Source organism: Dendropsophus ebraccatus, chromosome 6 (genome assembly GCF_027789765.1).
Source record: "Dendropsophus ebraccatus isolate aDenEbr1 chromosome 6, aDenEbr1.pat, whole genome shotgun sequence".
Taxonomy (NCBI): domain Eukaryota; kingdom Metazoa; phylum Chordata; class Amphibia; order Anura; family Hylidae; genus Dendropsophus; species Dendropsophus ebraccatus.
In genome coordinates, this window is record NC_091459.1 from 105,949,078 (window position 1) to 105,972,151 (window position 23,074).

Here is a 23,074-nt window from a genome sequence, read left to right on the forward strand (position 1 = left end):
CTAATAACGTAAAGTGAAAAGAACTATCTTTTAGTGTTCCCCATCTGCATCAGTCGCCATGTGTCTTGTCACTGTAAGACTAGATATTTACTTGCTACTTAGACACACAGTGCATTAAATCATATTTAGGAAGATTGGCTTCTATTTCAGGACACTAGACACTGAGCTAAAACAATAAAAAAAAAACAGACCAGGGACGATAACATGTGTACATGTAATAAAAGAGGAATATATAACGATCCATTGGTATAGCTATAATGGGGGAGAAATGTATAGTTATAAATCAACATTTTGATGGCATATTCTGTATATTGCACAATGGGCTGATCACCATAGATGTTGCTATCTCACAGCATTAATTTCTATTCATTATGAAGCCAACACATGATATAATATATATATATAAAAGTTATTGCAGTCAGGTGTACAGTGCCAAGGTATTGCTTTTGGCAAAGAGTCCAGGACTATCAAGGACAGCTGTTCTACAATTATGGATGTATCACATTTTCATTATATTAGTATGGTATCAGATTGTCATCACTATAAGAGAACAGTACTGTATCTCTAGGACATGAGGTTGAGTTACATTACAGCTGCAAAGCTTTATAGTAATGCTAAGTCATATGTCAGGTTCAGGATATACTGCCCCCTAGCCAACAGTGGCCATGCAGTTCACACTAGCTTATAGACAAAAGATCTAAAGTGCTGCTGTAGTTGTCTCTTATCCATGAAGATTCAAATCTAGCAATGTAACATCATCTACAATAAAGAGAGTGCTCCCTTTGCCCATTACCTTATTATCAGGATTAGCAGTTGGGGTCGTGACATTTTGTAGGGCGACCACTTTCTTGTCCCATAATTCTCTATGTAATGATGTTCTCTCAACATCATTGCAAAATAAGGGCAAATGCATAAAACATGACAGGTCACAAAAATCTAAGTGTAAAAACCTAAAGGGTTATCCAGCGCTACAAAAACATGGCCACTTTTCCCCCTCTCTTGTCTCCAGTTCAGGTGCGGTTTGCAATTAAGCTCCATTTACCTCAATGGAACTGAGTTCTAAACCCCACCCAATATGGAGACAAGAAAGGGGAAAAAGTGTCCATGTTTTTGTAGCGCTTGATTACCCCTTTAAATATTTTACTACCCACAGTTTGCCCAATAGTGCTGCATGTGGCATGGCACTACTTTTAATATAAAATGGTGCTTGTAGCCTAGATGACATAAGAATGGTATTGGCCTAAACTTGTCATCCTTTCATTCATTCATTGGCGCACTTCATGGCAAAGTATTTTGATAGATCTCTCCCTGTAAGGATATAGGGATAGATCTATCAATCAAGGCTGGTGAAGTCGGGGGAAGCCCCTGAGGACCGCCCAGATGACAGCATGAAAGTGACAAGTTCCCTTTAATGAGAACACAATGTTGTACAACTTGCCAATATTGGCCTGGTATACAATGTCATATATATATATATATTTTTTATAAGAATAATGCATAACTGGGGAAGTCCAAACCTGTGATACTGTTTAGTAAACCGCAGAGGAAACAGGAAATTACCAACGTTATGTATGATATTTTGGAGAGAATGTAGCACCTCTGTCTGTCAACATGTTATATCATCACTGGATAACTTACAGATCATATGATATTACTGAAGAGACTACAAGTTAATGTGTTCATCTCCAATGGGCGTCAATCTGAAGGTTCCACCACTGATCCAGAAAAATGGTTCCACCACATTTAGACAACCTTTTATGGCACTAAGATACTGGATGGAGGAATGTTACCCTTGAATATGAATAACCAATACAAGAATACAGTAGAGGTCTTCCCAAATATAACTAAAGATGAGCGAAAGTAAGGTAAGTTCGGTTTGAGAAACCCCAAATGCTCGGCATTTGGTAGCTAGAGAAGGTGGATGCAGCCCTAGGGCCTACTGCTCTATCCATGTTTTTCAGGCAGCCCTAGGGTTGCATTCATCTTCACCAGCCACTATGAGTCGAAAGCCAAACGTGCGGGTTTCGCGAATCTGAAATACAGTAGTTTCTGTCATCTCTATGTGCCACATATAAAATCTATTTTTTCATATCTGAATCAAAACCATACAGATTTTCTCAAACACATCTATTGTATATTACAACATTTTTTAAGGGTAGCAGTTCCTGTCGATCTCTACTTCCTAGTGTTTGGTTCTGCACCAAGACATTACCAGGAAATGGTGATCTTCGAGGATCCAATAAGTATTGGAACTGCAGATCATGAGATGATCAATTTTATTTTTTTCACCCAGTCTGGCCCTTAAAAAATATTGGTTATATTCTAGGGAGAACCATCTCCCAATCCATTTAATTATATTCCACTTCTCATCCAATGTTCTTGCGTGGTGTCGACCTGCGTTGGCTGCTATCCTATTGTCTACATAAAACAGAAACCTAGACAAAGCCATAAATGTTAGCTCCGTATAGAAATATAAAGAAGGCAGCTGATATACAATAAAACAATGAATGACATACACAGGCATTTGCTGGTTTAAAAAGTGAAGGAAAAAGTGACAAATATCAAAGAGGAGAATTCTAGAGGTATCTGTAATATGTGAAGCTTAATGGCTTCTAAAGTGCATAGAAACTCATATGTCTGACACACACAGCATAGAAATGTATCATTCCAGTTCTATACCCTGTCCGTTTATTAACAAGGCAGGTTTCTCTACATTATTAGATTAGGTATTGGACTGTGAGAGTTCATCCACTGTGACTTTGTCCAAGTTTCACTTCCACATCGTAAATCACATTTGTGAAACCAATCCGCTTAATAACTGAGAGTTTGTTTTCATGTTGCTTGAGGTGTGAGAGTTGTTTATTATCTGTCACCTCGATCCTTACAGTTCCCGAGACATACGTCTAGCTTGCCAGCTTGTCATCCCATTTCAGCAGTGGGGTGACTCATCCAAGGTCATTCATCGCTTGGTTCTCTTCTTGTTTGTCCTAAACAAAGCTACTATTTTACTTCACTTGTATAAGGCTTCAAAGGTTTTTTGAGCAGATTTTTTTTTTTAAAATGTAGCACTGCAAAACTGTGATAGGAACGGAGAGACAATGAGTAAGGCCGCCATCATTAAAGCCAAGGAGCCATGTAATCTGCCGGTGGCGTTTGAGGAATTCCTTTGTTTAGGTGGTATCCTGGTGGCATGTGGGTTTCGGTGGACAGGATTCCTGGCTGTTACGTTGTCCATGCCGATTTCATCTATCCGTCTCTTTGTACCTGGAGAAAAATAATAAAAAGAAATGAATACATTCTTTTAGAATATTTACAGTATTTCCAATTCCATTCCACAATATACACATAACATGAAAGTATATTTAGCCATATACAGGAAAATAATTATAAAGACTGGATTCAAGGACATTAAAGTCTATGGGTATTGAAGAAAATGAAAGAACATATATAAGATAATTCTGTTGGCATCCATGAAAACACAATAATGGCCCAGATTGACTACAATTGTGTATTTTTTTTTAAGTTCACACAGCCTATAATTTCATTAAACAACGGCCATAGTTGCAGTTTTACAACCACGGACGTTATTTAATGAAATTACTGATCACATTAAAGTCTATGGAATGCCGTCCTGCTTGCTTCCTGGGAATGGCTGGGGTTCACACACATACCATCACTGAGTGTTGTGCCTTGCATTTGCACAACCATATCAGGTGAGAGTCTCCTTTTATTCTCCTGCTACTGCCCTACCTGTGGCAGATATCACACAATGGAGCGCTGTTCACATTTGTATTTTAAGTGAATAGGGATTCCAGCCACAAACCAAGGACAAATGCCATACTGTGTTCAGGAAAAAAACAGACCCCCCCCCCCTACTTTTTTTTAGGGAAAAAAAAGTTGGACCACCCCATAAACATTCAAATTGGAACATGGAAACTATAACACTACAATAAACATAAGCAATGATGTAAATGCACATTAGCCTTCATTTTAATATGGAAAGTAAGCAAACATGTAGAGCTAGCTCTGGTCTGAGGACAGAGGCCTGGCTGTGGGCAGTCGCGGCCCATGGGCCCTTGGGCAATGACATCACTCCTGAATGGTAAGTCTGTCCCTTTGAATAACTCTAGAATATATGCAGGAGGTTCCAGGAGATTTTACCTTGCACTACACACCTCCTACCAGTACAATGTGGGATCCTGTCCTGCCATTTAGTATGTGATAATCTGACAGTGGTTAAGAAGTGCCTTTAAAATAAGAATGATTGAAGAATTAACTTAAAATAACTTGCCGTAGCACAATTCCCTTTGAACATTAATGTAAAGCCCACTCTGGGAATGATAATGAAACATTACCTCCTACCTCTTTAGACTGTAGATTGTGAGAGTGTTGAATGGTCCGCTAATGCATCTCACTTAAAGGTAAAAACATAATGAAATGGCATATTAGTCAAATAAGTATGTATTTATTGTAGTAATGGCTGCACAGCCCTGGTGTAATTAGAATGCACATTGCATCTTGGGGATAATATTTGCATTCTGAAATCCGGGAAGAGAAATGGAAACCTTTCAGACTGCCATTAAGGATAATTAGGAATAAATTCCAGAGAAAGCGTCAGAGCGGTGACAGACACCAGCATGTGCTGCTCCATCACTGTCACCCTCCGCACTAGACACCTTTATAGCCTCATCTGTTCTGATCTTGCCAATAATCTTGAGTTCATCCCCTCTGCTAAGAGCTTTTAGAATTTCTTATATGACCATTAAAGATCTGCACCTAAATCCAAGTACTATTTTACACTTATGAGGCACCGTGTACGATGAACCATGGCATCCATACTCCAAACCTATCCATACTACAGTATATATAGGTAGCAGCTGCATCCACGTCCTGATGTCTGACGCAGCTCCAAAGACAAATGCATCAAAACTACTGTGTCTAAATCTGGTCTTAAAGGGATAAGATCATAAAAAATTAAATATAGGATTTGTAATAGATGTATGACCAATGAGAGTCCAAAAAAGGAAGTGGGAGTCTGAAATTTCCCATTGTAATGGAGACATGAATGCATGAGTATCTATGGGATCACCAGTCGCCATAATCTAAGGATCACTTACAGTAGCACTTTACTTTTTTTATTACATACTGTGGGCCACATTTATCATCCGGCGGACGGATGATTTTTGGCGGAAAGTGCCGATTTGCGTATTATTTTATACGCAAATGGCCGATTTGCGAATAAAATAATCGCAAATCGGCACTTTCCGCCGAGTACGCCAGGGGGCGGAAAGGGGGCAGAAAGTAGGCGGGAAGTGGGCGGAACGAAGGGCGCGGACTCAGAGTCCGCGCGATTTATCATCCGTTCCGCCCAAATGTACGCCGAAAACCTACTCCAGTCCTCAGCTGGCGTAGGTTTTCGGCGGTGCGCACCGGCGCGCACAGGATTTATGTACAGGCAGTCCGCCTCTACATAAATCCCCGTACCGCCGGAGCTGCGGGGGCATTTTTAAGTCCGGCGTAAAAAACGCCGGACTTAATAAATGCCTCCCTGTGAGTTTTAGTTATTTTTGTAGTATGACATCATGGTAGTGGACTAGTGTCAGGACTGGAGGACCTTTGGATAGACCTCACATTCAGTGATCACGTAGGGGTAAGACAAACTTGTGGTAGAGGTCATTTCTCTAGGTCAGGCTACTGACAGCAGAGAACAGATGTGTGTATACTTGTGTAACATAAGATCCGTAGCGCACCACCATTGTACACAAAAAGAAGGAGACACACTTTTTCTTGCAATAAATTTAGCACTGGAAGGGGGTGAGGAGTCTAAGGAATCTCCTTGTTCTTCCCCCTTAAACCCCATATAGATTTTTCTGATTGGATTCTCAGGTCCTGGACAGTAGTGTATTCAGAAACATAACCAGTCGGCACCAGAACAGAGCATGATATAGAGCCATAAGGCAATTTTTTTTGATTCATAGAAACGTGTGTTCCCATTGATTTACCCGTGTAAAAGGGCCAGCAATCCGCCGACAAATGTAAAAAACTATATGACATTGATGCCCTATCCACAGGTGCCTACACCTGGCCCCTTCACCAGTCAGCTGTTCAGCGGAGCCACTGCACCCATTCACAGCTAATTGTTCTGGAAACCCTACACTATTTACTGGCGTAATGGTGGTGTGAGTTACTGCAGCCCAGATCCCATTCAATATGAGCTGAGCTGCAGTAACCTGCATCACCACCACCACTCCGTAGTAGATGTGAAGGGCTTCCTATGTATATTTATTGTATTTATATATATATGTATATATATTATATTTATTCTTGGTACAAGGAGTCAGAGAGACTTGTCAAAGCTCCCGAATAGCAGCAATCCGAAATGCTTCCTCTGCTAAGAAGGTGATACAGCGTGCTGCACTTCAGGAGCTCGGGAAAGCCTCTTTGACTCTTCATTCTATAGAATAAAAATGTATATTTTTCATTTTGAATCCACAGATGGATATATGAAACGTGAATTACAGCTAGACATGACAGCCGTTTTATGCGCATGCCATCTGATGTAGTGCACATGCGCATAAACCAGCTGTCATGTCTGTACTGACCAGAGTTTGTTGTCCCCCCGGAGATGATATGTCCTGCGGTTTTTAAGCTATATCAGGAATAAAGAAGATTTTTGCACATCTCCGGTGAGTGTCCTCAGCTTTTTGTCTTTTAAACTGCTATATGCCTACTCTAACTGTGTATGATGAGCACCCCGGCAGCAAACAGCCAACAGTCCTGTCAGGACTGGGAGGTAGGCATAAGACACGACAGTGAGCCCTAGGCCTGAAACCACCCACTGTCCCTACCTACTTGCCTCAAACGGCCCTAGGCAGCTTTGGACAACGACGAAGGCGGTCCCTGCTCTGATGTAAGTTTAACATAGAACGAGAGTCAACAAACCAAACTCAAAACCAAATGGGCAACGCAGTACAAAATCAGTAAACAATTGGATAGTCAAAGGTCAGGCGGGAGGTCAAATAACAAGTAAATCGAGCAGAGGAATTAGGTACAGGGATCGCAGGAATAGACAGGGGGAGCTGGGATCAGGGTATGAACCTCAATAGCCAGCGATGAGAGACTGGCTCAGCTTTCTTTTATGAGGATTAAGAGCCCAGTCCAGATCCCCATTGGACTGGCGCTCTGATCCTCAAGGTTCTGGACAGGCAGAGGAAAAAGTCAATCAAAGGCCTTACTTAGCTGTAGTAATCAAGTCTGGCAGAGCTCACTGTAACTGCTGCATTGCTTGAACCTGAGAAACAAGCGGGTGTGTCACACAAAAGCAAAAACAGGCCCAGTTCACACCAGGCTACTGCACATTCCTGACAAGTCCTGTTCACACCAGGATCCTGCCACTCACGAAGGCTGTGCTAAGCAGTAGTGCCAGTGTCTTATCTATAGATTGTGTGTGCTGCTCTCCTTAAGTAAGAAACCTGTTTAATAACCAATGTCCAATGTGGGCTCCTACAAGGGTTGTCTGAAAATTGTGTTTAGACTTTACATATAGTCCAGTAACTTGTCTGCCTGGTTATATGTCAGTGTTACCCCCCCCCCCAATATGTTAAAGCTGTATATGGAGGCAGTGTTTCCAACCAGCTACTGTATATCATTACTGTATATGGAGGCAGAGTTATGATCATTTGTCATTTTGCATCCAGGAAAAGCTGGGTGTTCACTTTTTAACTAGACTTATTTGCAGTCTGGTAATATGGGAAAACATGGCGGGTTAATAAGACTTACAATGACTGTTACTGTATGGTTGTGACACCCCGGAATATTTGGTGTGACACCGGGAAATCCCACAATGTACCGTTATATCCACAGCCCAGCGATTATTAACACAGTATAATGACAGAAGGAAGAGAAAACACCAGAACTACATTATTCAGTTCCTAACAACTTAAATGATGGCGGCAGATGGACTGGGCACGTAGAGGAAGGGAAAAGGAGGGGGGACAGATTTTCAGTATTTTAGTCTTTTAAAGTGAAAGTCCACCCACGTATCCTAAAGCAAGAGGCTTAGTAGAAATAACAGAACATATTGTGTGCTACGCTGCCCACATGCCACACACGGAGTCTGCTACAATGTAGCTCACATCTGCCCTGGAGTGACATAATCTGTTCCAAGAATACTTTCTGCTACTCTTCTGCCAGCCAAATCTCATGTCTCAGAGCCAACAAGCATCACGGCGCGTGAAAGTCCCTGGACTACTGAAGCAAACAGTGTAGCCGGACAGTGAATGGAAGGGATTATATTAGCTTCAATGAAGACAAAGTTATCTGGGAAAAGTAGAACACTTATGTGGATGAGGAAGGTTTGCAGAAGTCACAAATATTTTAACAAGGTGACATCTGATGACAGATATCTATGCAAAGACTGTCAGTGGAGATTATGGTCGTCATGCTGAAGCATCACACACTATTCATCCTTAGATTTCCTATGTCATGCACACAATACTATATGCGGAGGGAAGGCTGGCAGACGTGCCAAATGCCAGTCACAAGAATTCTGGAGGAGCTTTGTTTTTGTTCTCTGTTGACTCCTTGTAATACATATAGACAACACCTATATACTCTAAGGCTATGTTCCCACAGTGTAAGAGACCGGCCGTTCCGTGACCCAGCCGGGTCACGGAACGGCTGGTCTCTGAAAAGATCATCCCGGCCATTCATCATCGGGCCGCAGAGTTCTGGTGTGGGCGCATTCGTGCACGCCCGCATCAGAACTCTCCACTGCGCGCTATGGAGCAAGCGTCTGGATCTGCTCGCTCCATAGTGTGCACTGACAGGGTTTTCTGCGGCTGCTATTCACTGAATAGCGGCCGCAGAAAACTGACATGTCAATTGTTTGCGGCGCCGCTAGGGATCCCGGCCGGAGCGTATACTATGTGTATACGCTCCATCCGGGATCCCATATGCTTCGTCCGGGATCCCATAAACGTATAACGGCCATGGTTTTAAGAAAATATACGTTGTGTGAACATAGACTAAGAGATCAGATGACTGTGCCACACACATATTTCATGTATGGGTCAAAAAAAATTCTCCAATTTGTAAACCAGATGTGTTGCCGAGATGCATTATAATACCTTGAACAAGAACAGTGGCTTGTTGGCATGTAGCTTCGAGGGGACAGACCCTCTAGCTGGTTTTGTTAATCAAGAGTGCACTACCTAATTTCATTGAATGCCCTCCAATCTATCAGTCATGTATGGCATATGCTGTAGAGAGTCTTATTGGAAAGGTTACTGCACCAGAGCTCCATATTAATGCACATTTGTCTTTATTTTTATCAGAGATTAGACTGCACTAAATTCTCAGAGATTAGACTGCACTCGGTTCTCAGAGATTAGACTGCACTCAATTCTCAGAGATTAGACTGTGCTGAGTTCTCAGAGATTAGACTGCGCTCAGTTCTCAGAGATTAGACTGCGCTCAGTTCTCAGAGATCAGACTTCGCTCAGTTCTCAGATATTAGACTGCGCTCAGTTCTCAAAGATTAGACTGTGCTGAGTTCTGAGATTAGACCATACTCAATTCTCAGAGATTAGACTGCGCTCAATTCTCAGAGATTAGACTGTGTTTAGTTCTCAGAGATTAGACTGCGCTCAGTTCTCAGAGATTAGACTGTGCTTAGTTCTCAGAGATTAGACCATACTCAGTTCTCAGAGATTAGACTGCGCTCAGTTCTCAGAGATTAGACTGTGCTTAGTTCTCAGAGATTAGACCATACTCAGTTCTCAGTGATTAGACTGCACTAAATTCTAAGAGATCAGACTTCGCTCAGTTCTCAGAGATTAGACTGCGCTCAGTTATCAAAGATTAGACTGTGCCGAGTTCTCAGAGATTAGACTGCGCTTAGTTCTCAGAGATTAGGCGGTGCTCAGTTCTAAGAGATTAGACGGTGCTTAGTTCTCAGAGACTAGACTGCGCTCAGTTCTCAGAGATTAGACTGTGCTCAGTTCTCAGAGATTAGACTGTGCTCAGTTCTCAGAGATTAGACTGTGCTCAGTTCTCAGAGATTAGACTGTGCTCAGTTCTCAGAGATTAGACTGTGCTCAGTTTTCAGAGATTAGACCACACTCACTTCTTAGAGGTTACACTGTGCTCAATTCTAAGAAATGACACCACACGTTTATTAGCTATTACTCTTTCAAGTGACGTAATGGAATTTCCATTGCCTATAGCAGGGGTATTCAACAACTTTTAGTGAAGGTCCACTTACCGGGGTCTATAGTCAGGTGAAGGTCCGAGCTGAACATCGTTTTACAAACTATTTACATACAGAATTGCTGCTTATTAGCGGGAAAACTGGCATTTTTTTCTCTCTCACCAGCCCTTTGATATAAGTTACAAAGGGGGTGACTGCCCTGGTAGTATATAGCCCCCCCTGTTGCTCCCCCAGTAGTATATAGCCCCCCCTGTGCTCTCCCCCTGTAGTATATAGCCCCCTGTGATCTCCCCCCAGTAGTATATAGCCCCCTGTGCTCTCCCCCTGTAGTATATAGCCCCCTGTGAGGTCCCCCCAGTAGTATATAGGCCCCCTGTGCTCTCCCCCCAGTAGTATATAGCCCCCCTGTGCTCTCCCACAGTAGTATATAGCCCCCTGTGAGGTCCCCCCAGTAGTATATAGCCCCCCTGTGCACTCTCCCCCTGTAGTATATAGCCCCCTGTGAGCTCCCCCCAGTAGTATATAGACCCCCTTTGAGCTCCCCCCAGTAGTATATAGCCCCCCTGTGAGCTCCCCCCAGTAGTATATAGCCCCCCTGTGAGCTCCCCCCAGTAGTATATAGCCCCCCTGTGCTCTCCCCCTGTAGTATATAGCCCCCCTGTGAGTTCCCCCCAATAGTATATAGCTCCCCCCAGTAGTATATAGCACCCCTGTGCTCTCCCCCTGTAGTATATAGCCCCCCATGCTCTCCCCCTGTAGTATATAGCCCCCTGTGATCTCCCCCCAGTAATATATAGCCCCCTGTGCTCTCCCCCTGTAGTATATAGCCCCGTGAGGTCCCCCCAGTAGTATATAGGCCCCCTGTGCTCTCCCCCCAGTAGTATATAGCCCCCCTGTGCTCTCCCACAGTAGTATATAGCCCCCTGTAAGGTCCCCCCAGTAGTATATAGCCCCCCTGTGCACTCTCCCCCTGTAGTATATAGCCCCCCTGTGCGCTCTACCCTTATAGATGGCCCCTAGACAAAAAACAATAAACAAACCCCAACTCACCTAGCACCTCGCTCCCCCGCTGCGCCTGTCTTCTCTTCTCCTGTCGGTCCGACCCCCGGCTGATACGCGCTCTGTAGGGATGTCCCGGGGATTCCCCAGCAGAGCGCGCATCAGTGACCCTCAGTGTATGCCGCTGTCCTGTACTTCCGGTAGGGCAGGCCGACTGCGTACACTGAGGTCACTGGTGCGCGCTCTGCTGGGGAATCCCCGGGATATCCCTACAGAGCGCGTATCAGCCGGGGGCCGGACCGACACTGCCCCCAGCCCCACAGGCGTACTGCAACCAAAGGACAGTACGCCTATGGGGCGGGAGGCATTGCGGTGGGGAGCGGGACCTCCTAACTGTCCCGGAATGGAACGGATTCGGGGCGGTTTGGAGGTCAGACCAGGGGTCCGGACAGCTGGCCTCCGCGGTCCGGGTTCGGAGCGCGGTCCGCCAGTTGAGGACCCCTGGCCTATAGCATACAGTAGATAACATGGGTATTGGTCTCTTGAATGAATAAGCACTGGGCAGACTCTGCAGTGGCAGCAATTAGTCCTGCCCAGCTTTTTCTCTAGTGTCCTCCCTGTCAGTACAGACTGAAATGTATGTAAGAATCCCTAGAGATTAAATGGGTTAAAGGGGAGTCAAATTTTCATTTGTACCTTAAAGGACAAGTGCCATGAAAAACTTTTTCCCAGTAATTGAAGCACATTACAAAGTTATATAACTCTGTAATGTGCTTCAATCACCTATCTGCCTCCCTTCCCTGTCTTTTCCCCCCTCCACCCCCCACCAGGAAGTGTCCTGACTCACACAGACCTGATTACTGCCGTCACCGTCACCAAGCTCTTCTCTCAGCTCCTTCTCCTGTTACACTAGCCTCCCCCCTCCCCTGCCTTGTCAGGTGACAGGCTTGCTCAGCTCCCATTGGCTGAACAACTGCAAGCCATCACTTGTCACATCTCACTTGCTTATCTTCCCTCAGACTGACTCCGGCACATAGGCAGCTCCCCCCTCCCCTCATACCCTCTCTGCTGCTGCCGTGGACTCAGTGAAGGAGTCATGTCACTAGAGAAGATAAGCTGAGCAAGCAGAGTCACCTGACAAGGAGGGGAGGGGGAGGCTGGTGTAACAGGAGCTAGAGCAGCCCTCCTGCTGATGACTCATCCTCACAAGAAGGAGCTGCCTGGTGACAGTGACGACAGTAATCAGGTCTGTGTGAGTCAGGACACTTCCTGGTGGGGGGTGGAGGGGGGAAAAGACAGGGAAGGGAGGCAGATAGGTGATTGAAGCATATTACACAGTTATATAACTTTGTAATGTGCTTCAATTACTGGGAAAAAGTTTTTCATGGCACTTGTCCTTTAACCATGGAGAATACTTTAAAAAAATGTTAAATGCATCCTAGAGATGTGTCCAAATCTTGGAGCAGGGTGAAACATAGAGGTTATCACGCTGGCGGCCCACATCTTCCCCTCATAGGGCGTCGCCTCTTCCCCTCAGTGTAATAGCATAGAGGGGCCACAGGGGGCCTAATACTATAAAGAGGACACGGAAGCTTGAATAGCTGTGAGGGCATGACCTCAGCTGTGTGGCAGGACATGACCTCGGGCGTGTGGCAGGACATGACCTCGGGCGTGTGGCAAAATGTGGGGGCCATTGATCAGCGATATGCCTGTGTGTTGGTGGTGAAGGACTACAAGGGGCTGGTGGTTGATGGCAGAGGGTAGCGGGCATGGTGGCAGCGGGGGCCTTACTTTCATGGATGTTTTATTTTCAGGGGTATGCCTTATTTTAAGCTATCCTGTAAATCCTCCACTATGCCTTATTTTTGGAGGATGTCTTATTTTCAGGAAAACACGGGTATAGGTGTATATATATATATATATATATATATATATATATATATATATATATTATATATATATGTGGCACTCTTTGTAGAACCTTGGTATAGATGGGACTCTAAGGCCTAGAGTAATTTTAGATATATTTTTCCAAAACTTCCCAGAAGGCACAGAAGCTGAGGGGTTAATAAAAGGGTGTTTTCTGGAATCTCAGTGCTTGATCGTGCAAAGGCCAACATCTCTTTATTACACGGTGTGTCTGTCACTGCCAACCTGTAATTGCCTTTAGTTTAGCAAATATTCAGCAGACATCGCCAGCTTTCCAGACCACTGTCTCCATTCAGTCAAGCAGAACAGCAGCTCTATCACACATGACAGTTATTGACAGCGCCTTTGATTGGACTCTGCACTCTGCATATTTAGAAAGAAAATACTGATCATCCAACACCCAGCTCATAATAAAAGCCCCCAGAACTGAGACTCTACCCATGGCGGGATCACTCCGCTCTGACATCATCAACATTTCTTCATTTGGCAGGAGAAAGGATCCTACGCGTATGTGCTTTCCACCCAAACATTCTCCAAAAGGGCTGCAACCGAGCTGACACTGAGCTGGTCAGCCCGGGACATTCATGTCTACATGTACGTAATGACTTATTGACGTCTATGGACACTGAAAACATTTCTCAATAGAGCTGGAAAGAAAAACAAATACATGGAACCTTAACCAAATGCAACCCAGCACACATTTCCAGAATACAGCATGAAGTATAGAAAAACAACTCAATTATGCCTAAAAAATAATGGGAAAAAAAGAACTACAAATAACAAAATAGATTATACATCCATGAACATATAACAGATATAATTAGGACTGCAGAGGATGTAGCTGCACTCTGAAAGGGGGACAACAGCTTCCTCTATCACATATAAGCAGTTTATTATTTCTGTACAGTGACATTGCAGTGTTTATTAGCACTCTTATATTTATCGCCATGTTTTATACAAATAATGATCAACACAATGCATCATTCTTATACTGCAACACCACTGGGTACATTATTCTTAGGTTGTGACATCAGTGAGTGATGTATTCCCATACGAATAGAAAAACATTTACTATGACTTCCCAGTGTCAATCACTGTTGTACTGTTACGTTATATTACTGTTTTTCGGTGGTGCATTGTGAGTAAAATTAATTAAAGGGGTTGTTCATTGAGCAGAAAACAGCTAAAGCCTTCTGCTCGCTGGCACTCACTTACTGAGATTCCGCTTCTCAGGCAAAACTACGCCTACCAACAATGACTACACAGTGTATCTGATATTGCAGAGACACCGTCACTTTAATAGATTTAGGGGAAATATATATATATATATATATATATATATATATATATATATATTTTCCCTAAATCCATTAATATATATTCTTTCAATACAAAAAAATTATTGATAATATGAACACAATTCCTCAAAAAACACCAGTGTGTTCAAGTTCAACCTAGAGAAACCCTACTGTGTTGATCCAGAGGAGGGAAAAACCCCTGAGGCACATGCCAATTGCCCCATCACAGGGAGAAAATTCCATCCTGACTCCAAAATGGCAATTGGAATAATCCTTGGATCAACGTATCACTGGAAATCTAATGCCTGTAATATATAATAATAGTAAAATCACAGGTGTGATTATGTTACATGCCACTTTTTCTAAAACTGATCATGTGATTAAAGGGGTTATCCAGCGCTACAAAAACATGGCCACTTTTCCCCCTCCCTTGTCTCCAAATTTGGTGGGGTGCCAGATGGCCAAGGGCATGTAATTTACACAAACTTGTCATTTACCACTAGCTGTTAACTCAGTTCATTGGGATAAAAGCTTCATGAGTCTGAATTTTAATTCTACTTCTCTATACTGCTAATTCTGCATAATTGGCACAGTGTGGGAGCACGGACCAGATCCAAGGAATATATGAAAGTGATAATGATTTATTCCTCTTTTCTTTCTCTACACATAAGAGCATACATCTGCAGGTCTGTGCCTGTGATGGTGTAAAGTATATTCCATTAGCATCCCTGTGGCTGCTATAGGGCCCACAGAGAGGGGCCCTCGCATCAGCTTGGGCCATCGTAAGGGGCGTAACTAAAAATGACTGGGCCCCATAGCAAACTTTTGATTGCCCCCCCCAACTTACCACTAAAGCATCAAGTGTAGTCATAACTACATAACTGCAAGCGCTGGTCAGGAGTGCTTGCAATTAAAGGCACATTTGCAAAACCCGGGAAGCCAGCTCGGCCACCGGGTGCTGCATATGATGACGTTCATGGGGCCCAGTGTATTGCAGGAGCAGGCCATGGGGCCCCCTAATGCAGCGGGCCCCCTAGCAGCTGCTATGGCTGCTATAGTGGTAGTTACGCCCCTGGCCATCGTACTTCATCAAGGAACCTCTCCATGGAAATATTGGCAAAATGGAGAGGGAAGAACCAAGATAGAATGGTTAGATACTTTGTGCTAACATGTTCCAAAGTTTTCATAGTTAAAGTAAATTATAATTGCATGATGGTCCCCCGTCTGTGTACAATCTTTACCCAAAGAAGAAAGCTGAAACATTTACATATTAGTGCATTGGGAATTAAATATGTATTTAAAAAATAGCTGACACTTAAATTTCTGACAATGTTTGAGAGATTTTAATTTGGGGAAAATTTGCGGGTACATTGGTTGCATACATTTTTATTGAAGTCCTCTGAAGCTTCCTTTTGGCTTTCAGCTTGGAGCCTTTGACCATTTCCATGTAATTACAAGACAGTGTGGATTGGTCATCCATAGACTAAGTTGAGTCTGTCAAACCGATGAGAAATAACGGAACCGCTAATTTATCACAACAAGATAATCTTTATTAATAAAAAAACAAGATCGAAGTAGTACAGAAAAAACAATGAATCGCGACTTAATTAGTTGAATCACCTGTTCAGGGAAAGCGGGATTGGCTACCACATCTAGAGTATGGGTATAACTCAAAAGGAAGGCAAGAGGCGGCACTCCGAACTTAAAGTGAACAAACGTGGTTTAAGTTTATTCACCCAGTATTCAACGTTTTAATCTACTCAATGAGATCTTTGTCAAGCACTTGACAAAGATCTCATTGAGTAGATTGAAACGTTGCATGCTGGGTGAATAAACTTAAACCACGTTTTGTTCACTTTAAGTTCGGAGTGCCGCCTCTTGCCTTCCTTTTGAGTTATCTCCGGGACCTGGGTCTGGGACCGTGGGGCAGAGCACCCTACCTGAGCCTTGAGCCACACAGTGCCGTTTAGCAACTCTGCAAATTTTTAGAGTATGGGTATATATACTCAGGCCCTCCAATAACACAGTACCCCTTTAAAAAAGGCAATCGCCGAAACGTACGTTGGGGTGGGGGCAGCTGGTGGACAGCTCCACTATTCCCATTTTGGTAATGTATTTTTGCTAATATTTGGCACTTTAATGTTTACTGCTCCTGTGAGAGACATGTAGGTGTATTTTTAACATTTCCATCAGATAGTGTATTATATTCATTGTCTTACTCACACCACCTTTGTCCACCTGCACTACCCCCCGCTTGTATGTTCATTGTTTTTAAATCTTTTCCAGTTGTGATTGATTGTATTTTTTTGTTGTTGTTTTTTTCTGTACTACTTTGATCATGTTTTTTTATTAAAAAAAAGATTATCTTGTTGTGATAAATAAGAGGTTCAGTCACTTCTCATCGGTTTGTTAGTTTGTAACTAGAACCCAAAATACATCATTGTACAACACCCAGTCCCCCATCCGTAGTATAACATATAATTGTTCTGTTTGGGGGAGACCTGTAAGTTGAGTCTGTGTTGTGCACATTATCATTACATCAAAATGAGAAATGCCTCTTTGCTTTGGTGATTTGTGGGCATTGTGGCTGAAAAGTCTACTTATGCAACAGAAACAGTGTTCAACACTAGAAACAACTGTAAAATAGGTATAAAAACAGCCAATAATGTGTTATAATACAGAGAAACCATCGGCTTCAAAAGACATCCCAAACCGCTTAGATGGATACATAGCTATCTAATCAGTAAAGCTTTCCATCCTTCTATGGTAGTTGTATAAGACTGCAATCACCTAAACAAGTGATTTTTGCTCTGAAGTGTCATAAAGGCGTGGCCAGAGCACTGGCCACGCCAGTGTCCTGACCACACCTTAATGACACTTTAAAGTAGCAATAAAATGCATTTAGTTAGTTAATTGTATCAACTAATTGTGACAACTACAATAAAGTTATGGATAGTCCCACTGCTTATATAGCTATATATCCGTGTAGTAGCCTGGATGTTGTATCTAGCTGACAATTTCCCTTTAAAGTCTATAGAAAGAACAAGAAGGACACTGCTGGAAAGTGATCCATAAAGAATAGTCTTAGCTTACTTTTAAGCCTAGTGGTCGAAATGAAAACGGTAAGATTTTGGGTTTATTTCATAATATAGACAGTAAAATGGAAAATTAAAGAAAGAAATTCTTGAACAATATGCTGAACATAAAAACTTGATTTAAACACTCGATCATTTTCTGTTGACTCATTCCCTTTAAGGTGCAGACTCTCATACAAGGCTGTCTGATTTGTTCTGTGTCTGCAAAACGTGGCATTTTGTAGTTGGCATATCCTAGAGCAGGGCACTTAGTTGCCAAGTTGATGATGTGACTATGCATTTCCATTCCACCTAGTGACCGCAGCAGAGGGATGAGTCACAATTTGGATGTCATGCCAATGTTGTGCACAAGGCATCCTGCCTACTAAGGGGTGACTTACTGGCCCCTGCTTGTAGCTAGATGTCTTATATTATTGGCCGTCATTCAAAAACTGTTGTAACGCAATGGAAAAAAATTAATTCATGCATAATGAATACAAGTTAGTGATATGTTAATGTAGGTGCGCTACAGATCAAATGGTTAATTCATACTAGTTTCACAATATAAAAGTAGATATGCAAATAAACTAAAAGGGGCTACCTTACTGCAAAGAGACTCCTTTTTTTTTACATATAGGAGGAATTAAGAACTTTAAAGATGGAGCCCCCAATTAGATAAAGCAGCTCAGCCCATCCATGTATATCATGGCTGTCATTCAGCTCACAGGCCGAAGTGTAATTCTAGATTTCCTTTGTAGCGAAAAATATTTAGTCTATGGAAAATCCATAAAGGAACTGTATTCCGCTAATGTTTTATAGTTATAAACGCTAGAAGAATGTGAATTTCCTATTATAGGACATATTGCAGTAACTAATTATTAATTTATTCAAACATTCATTCAAGGCATCAATGAGGATGTTGTCTGGCGGGGTACCTAAAAGCAGAGGGAAGTGCAGGAATAGGGAGAGGTGAGTATCTGAATGTGTGGTGAGCGGTCTGCACAGGGGTAGTCCGGGATCAGGCCTGTATTCAGACTCAGATACGTTTTACAGCATGCAATGCACTGCTTTCTGTTCTTTGATGTCTGCTATGCCATTGCGCTTTTGTATTGTGGGACACGATATACAGTAGGTTGTTGGTTACAGATAACTAGGCGTGTTAATGTGGACGGCTCTATGTTAGTAGTGGGGGCCCCATTATAAATGAAATGCACTATACTCCAGGCTGCCTTAATCTTGCCCTGGACAGAATTATACCCTCAGTCCAGTAATGTGCTGTGTACACAAACAGTATTTTGGTTAGTATTTCTGTCAGTATTTGTATCGAAAACCAGAAGTGGAACAGACAAAGAAAATTTTTAAAGCAAAGATTTGCCCAATTTTTGTTTTTTCAACCCACTCCTGGTATTGGTTGAAAAACGACTGACCAGATGACTGAAATACTATAGGGAAATTCTATAGGGAACATTTCCAAAGGTTTCGGCCGGTGCATAGGCCAGGGAGAAGGCGCAGATTTACCTCTTCTCCCTGGTGTACGCCTGCCGTATCCCCTGCTTGCCCAATGGGTGGGGGTGTGGCAAGGTGGGGAGGAGGCATGGCCTCCTTCTGAACCCATTTATCATGATTTACGCCAATCATGATTCAAACCTACACCTGCTGGAAGCAGGTGAAGAATTGGTACACTGGTCGTGGATTCATGCGCCTCTTAGGGAATTAAGTTGGAGAAAAGGGGACAGGGCCTAATTTAAGAGTACCCCGGTCTTTATAAATTCCCCCCTATGTGTGAACATAGCCTCAAGGTGATGGTAGTGAGGAGGTCACTTTTACCAGTCAGTCAGCTACCGTAGTATCTTCTGCTCTAGCCTCCATTTCTCCCTTTTCTGTGTCTGACTTCACTAGCCTTCTTTGTTGGTGGATGTTGTCAGTTCACTATGATAGGGAAGACATAGGGGGAGATTTATGAAAGGGTGTAAAATTTAGACTGGTGCAAACTGGCCACAGCAACCAATCACAGCTCAGCTTCCAGTTCTGGTGAAAGGAAAGAGGAGCTGTGATTGGTTGCTGTGGCCAGTTTGCACCAGTCTAAATTTTACACCCTTTCATAAATCTTCCCTATAGTATATAGCTAAGGAGAGATGCTGCCCTGCCTAATAAACATTTGCCCCATAGAATGTCAGGAACTCTACGAAGTTATACAAAGATGATTTATTCTCCTACGAAAAAAGAGTTACCTCTGATCTCATATATGTTTTAAAACAGGAATTTAGTCAAGAACTAGAAATGAAATTGGAAATCAATGCCATCAATATAGATGAGAAATTTGGAAGCTACTGCAGTGACTTCAGTCTGGTGGATTATGGGCAAATCAATCAGAGAAAAATGAGAAGGTCCAAAATAAAGTCCCAGAATGTATAAAGCTCAGGCAGAAGTCTAGTGCCTATGTGAGAGCTCATTACGCCGATAATACGGAGTCACATGATCAGAAGAGATGGATATTGATTACAGGTCACCTGGAAGCCTCACTTCTCAGGGCTTCTTCTGGGTCTCTTGGGGGAAGTGAAGTCGTGAAATAAAATTAGTAGCGTTAAGAAACACTTAGGAGCACATCCACATGCCTCACGGCGCACACGGACTGACATGGGACTGCACTCATGTGGGGGCTCAGCTTTTCTGCTGTAATTCTCATGGAAAGAGGGTTTGTAATATACGTTTATTAAATTATACTGAGGGTTCAATTTCTTAATGTGCTCCACTGTGGAAAAATAAAAATAGTAACAGCACAAGAGCATCATGGGTGGATATAATGTGCATGCAAAATAAGGCATAGTATATTAATTTTTGGCTCATATAGGTTTCTATAACAGTTGAGTTGAGTAAGAGCTGGGAATTTCACAGGAGCTGACTGTTTTAGTCCCCAGGTCACTCCGTTATGAAGACCTGGAATTTCCCTCAGCAGACTGAATATTGTGTCTTTTCTGATATTTGCTATAAGGCATGCACCTATACTACATTAAGGAAACTTTATTTTCAGTGCCGGTTATTATACTTATTTTTCTCTGTTACTTTTGAATTGTGGTTGTTAAGGGGAATTTGTTTTTTAAATAGGTGCTGTGGTTTCAATGTTGTCATGGTTTTTGCTAATACACAGTAAATACAACGTTCTTGCTATTTTGTAGTCACTGTGCATTTTGCAGAAAATGTTAGCACAAGCTTTTTTTGCACGTTGGGCAAACTCCTCCTTCGCACAAAAAATAAAAATTGTGCACTGCACCCCCGGTTACTATGAAAAAAATAGGGCATTAGTTTTGCTGTCATGAGCGGGCACAACTATGTTATATTTTGACTGCTGTGTTGGTTTTTATAAGAAGAGCGGTAGCTTAAAGCTCCTTTTACAGTTTTTAATACTAATATGTTCATGTATGGCAATGGGGGCTTTGGACCGTATTATTTGATTGAACAACGGCCATTGTTGCAGATATGCAACAACGGCGGTCATTTAATCACTGGCCGATCAATTTACTTACTATGGAATCCCATCCACAGTGTATACACTGGGGGAGATTTATCAAAGGGTGTAAAATTTAGACTGGTGCAAACTACCCACAGCAACCAATCACAGCTCAGCTTTAGGCAGTGCTGAAAGGAAAGCTGAGCTGTGATTGGTTGCTGTGGGTAGTTTGCACCAGTCTAAATTTTACACCCTTTGATAAATCTCCCCCACTGTGTATAAACTGAGGCCACGATTTTATGCAGCTGCACAGAAAACTGGCATGTCAGTTTTGTGTGTCCGCTATTTATTGTCTGCTGTGGGTAATTGCACTGTGGCGCACTTTACATTGTCTTCTGTGGGTAATTGGAATGCGGGACACCTGAATACGCCTGCATTCTAATTAAAAAGAAATAAAGTTCATCCGGGCCAAAGTGAACTTCACTGACAGCTGCCATTCAGTGACATCAAATCTGCTGTGGATCCTGTACGTGTGAACATACCCTTAATAATTTTTTTGGGAGTATGGAGGAAGAGTACCTGAAGGAAACCCCCACAGTCACAGAGAGAACATATGTGGTGTGAGCCCCCAGTGATGTTGTGTCAGAGGATTGGCCGGTCACTTGCTAGATGGTGAAGTGTGACGCCACTCCAGTGGTGGTTGGCCGAGATACAGCCGGACCTCGAGATGTTAACTTGTGACGCCAGTGCCAATGAGGCACACAGATGTGGGGGTACACCTGCTTTTATTTTAGGAGGCTGGTTGTACCTTTTTCCCTGTTTTCGGCTGTTACGGGGTCCCTTAGGATAGTGTGACCACGGATGGCCAGAGTATTTGTGTCACCTGACCTGGTATTAGTAGTCAAGTGACACAAATACTACATAAACATTGGCCTATACTACAAAGAAGTTTTCCCGATATAAGCGAATTTCAACAGAAACCCCTGATGTCATATAAGAGACCCCCTAGCTTAAGGGATAAATTGGTTAGGGCAGGGACTTATCAGAAAAAACCTTCTACCCAATTACTACTTGGTCCTCTTAGAGATGGTTGTTTCCCTTGTAACAGATGTGTCAATTGTAGATACATCTGTAAAGGTGATCGTTTTGTACATCCCAACACTGGTCGCACTTATAAAATCAGTGGCCATCTTACGTGCAAAACATCTTGGATCATTTATGCATTATGGTGTCCTTGTCCCTTTCTCTATATTGGTGAGACCACCTATGATGCCAGAACTAGACTTTCCCAACACAGGTATACCATCCGCAAGGAGCGAATGGATCTACCCGTACCCAAACATTTTTCTGAGATGCATCACCATGAACGTGACTTGAAGGTGATGATTATTGATAGGTTGGCTATACTTAAGAAAAGAGAGTTACGTTGGATCCATGAGTTAGACTCCCTCAAACCTAGGGGTCTTAATGTAGATTTCAAAGTTCTCCCCAGGTACCTTAGATAGTTGCCTTGCCCTTGCCCCCTTGTGGTTTCTCTGTGACCCACCTCTATCTGGTCTATTCTACCATTGTATTGACATGTTGCTCTATATATAACATGATATTGATACACTTTGTTCTCTCTTTTTATTTAGATTTGAAATTTTCAAGCAAGTTTCCTGTGGGACACATGGGGTTCACCAAGATCCAGGATGACGGTGGCTGTTTATAATCTTGTTGTGGCTGTTGTTGATTTGACTACTGTGCAGACTGTTGCGTTTTTTTTCCATATTCTTTACTTATTTGAATTATTCCCACTCAGTGGTGTGCATGATTTTCCCCTGCGTTTGGCCCCCAAGGGGTGGATGTTAGCGAATCGCATGCAGCGCCAGTCCTGGTACTGCTGCGGTTCTGCTTCTGTCCGGTCCGACTGTGGTAATGTGTGTCCGACCTATGGTTGATACCGCACTGCCGTGTTGGAGGTTCCCCCTGCTAATTGGATGTGCCTCGTGGGGAGGTATGAGTGAGTCTATTTACACTGAGTTAGTGCCCATTAGTGTGATACATTATTTAATATAGTAACAATCTGCATAATAGCGTCATCATCTATGTTTACTATGTGCACTGGCCCAACCAA

At 42.8% G+C, this 23,074-nt stretch overlaps 1 protein-coding gene across 2 annotated transcripts in view; it reads right to left on the reverse strand.

The window, feature by feature from the left end:
- Positions 1 to 1,908: 1,908 nt before the first annotated feature.
- The window catches only part of LOC138795873 (glypican-5-like), a 172,883-nt gene continuing 151,717 nt past the window's right edge, over positions 1,909 to 23,074 (reverse strand). For both annotated transcript variants that reach the window (XM_069975547.1, XM_069975546.1), the window contains one exon: positions 1,909 to 3,264. In XM_069975547.1, the coding sequence (XP_069831648.1) occupies positions 3,056 to 3,264 (209 nt within the window). In that variant the 3' untranslated portion in view covers positions 1,909 to 3,055. The remainder of the gene's footprint in view (positions 3,265 to 23,074) is intronic.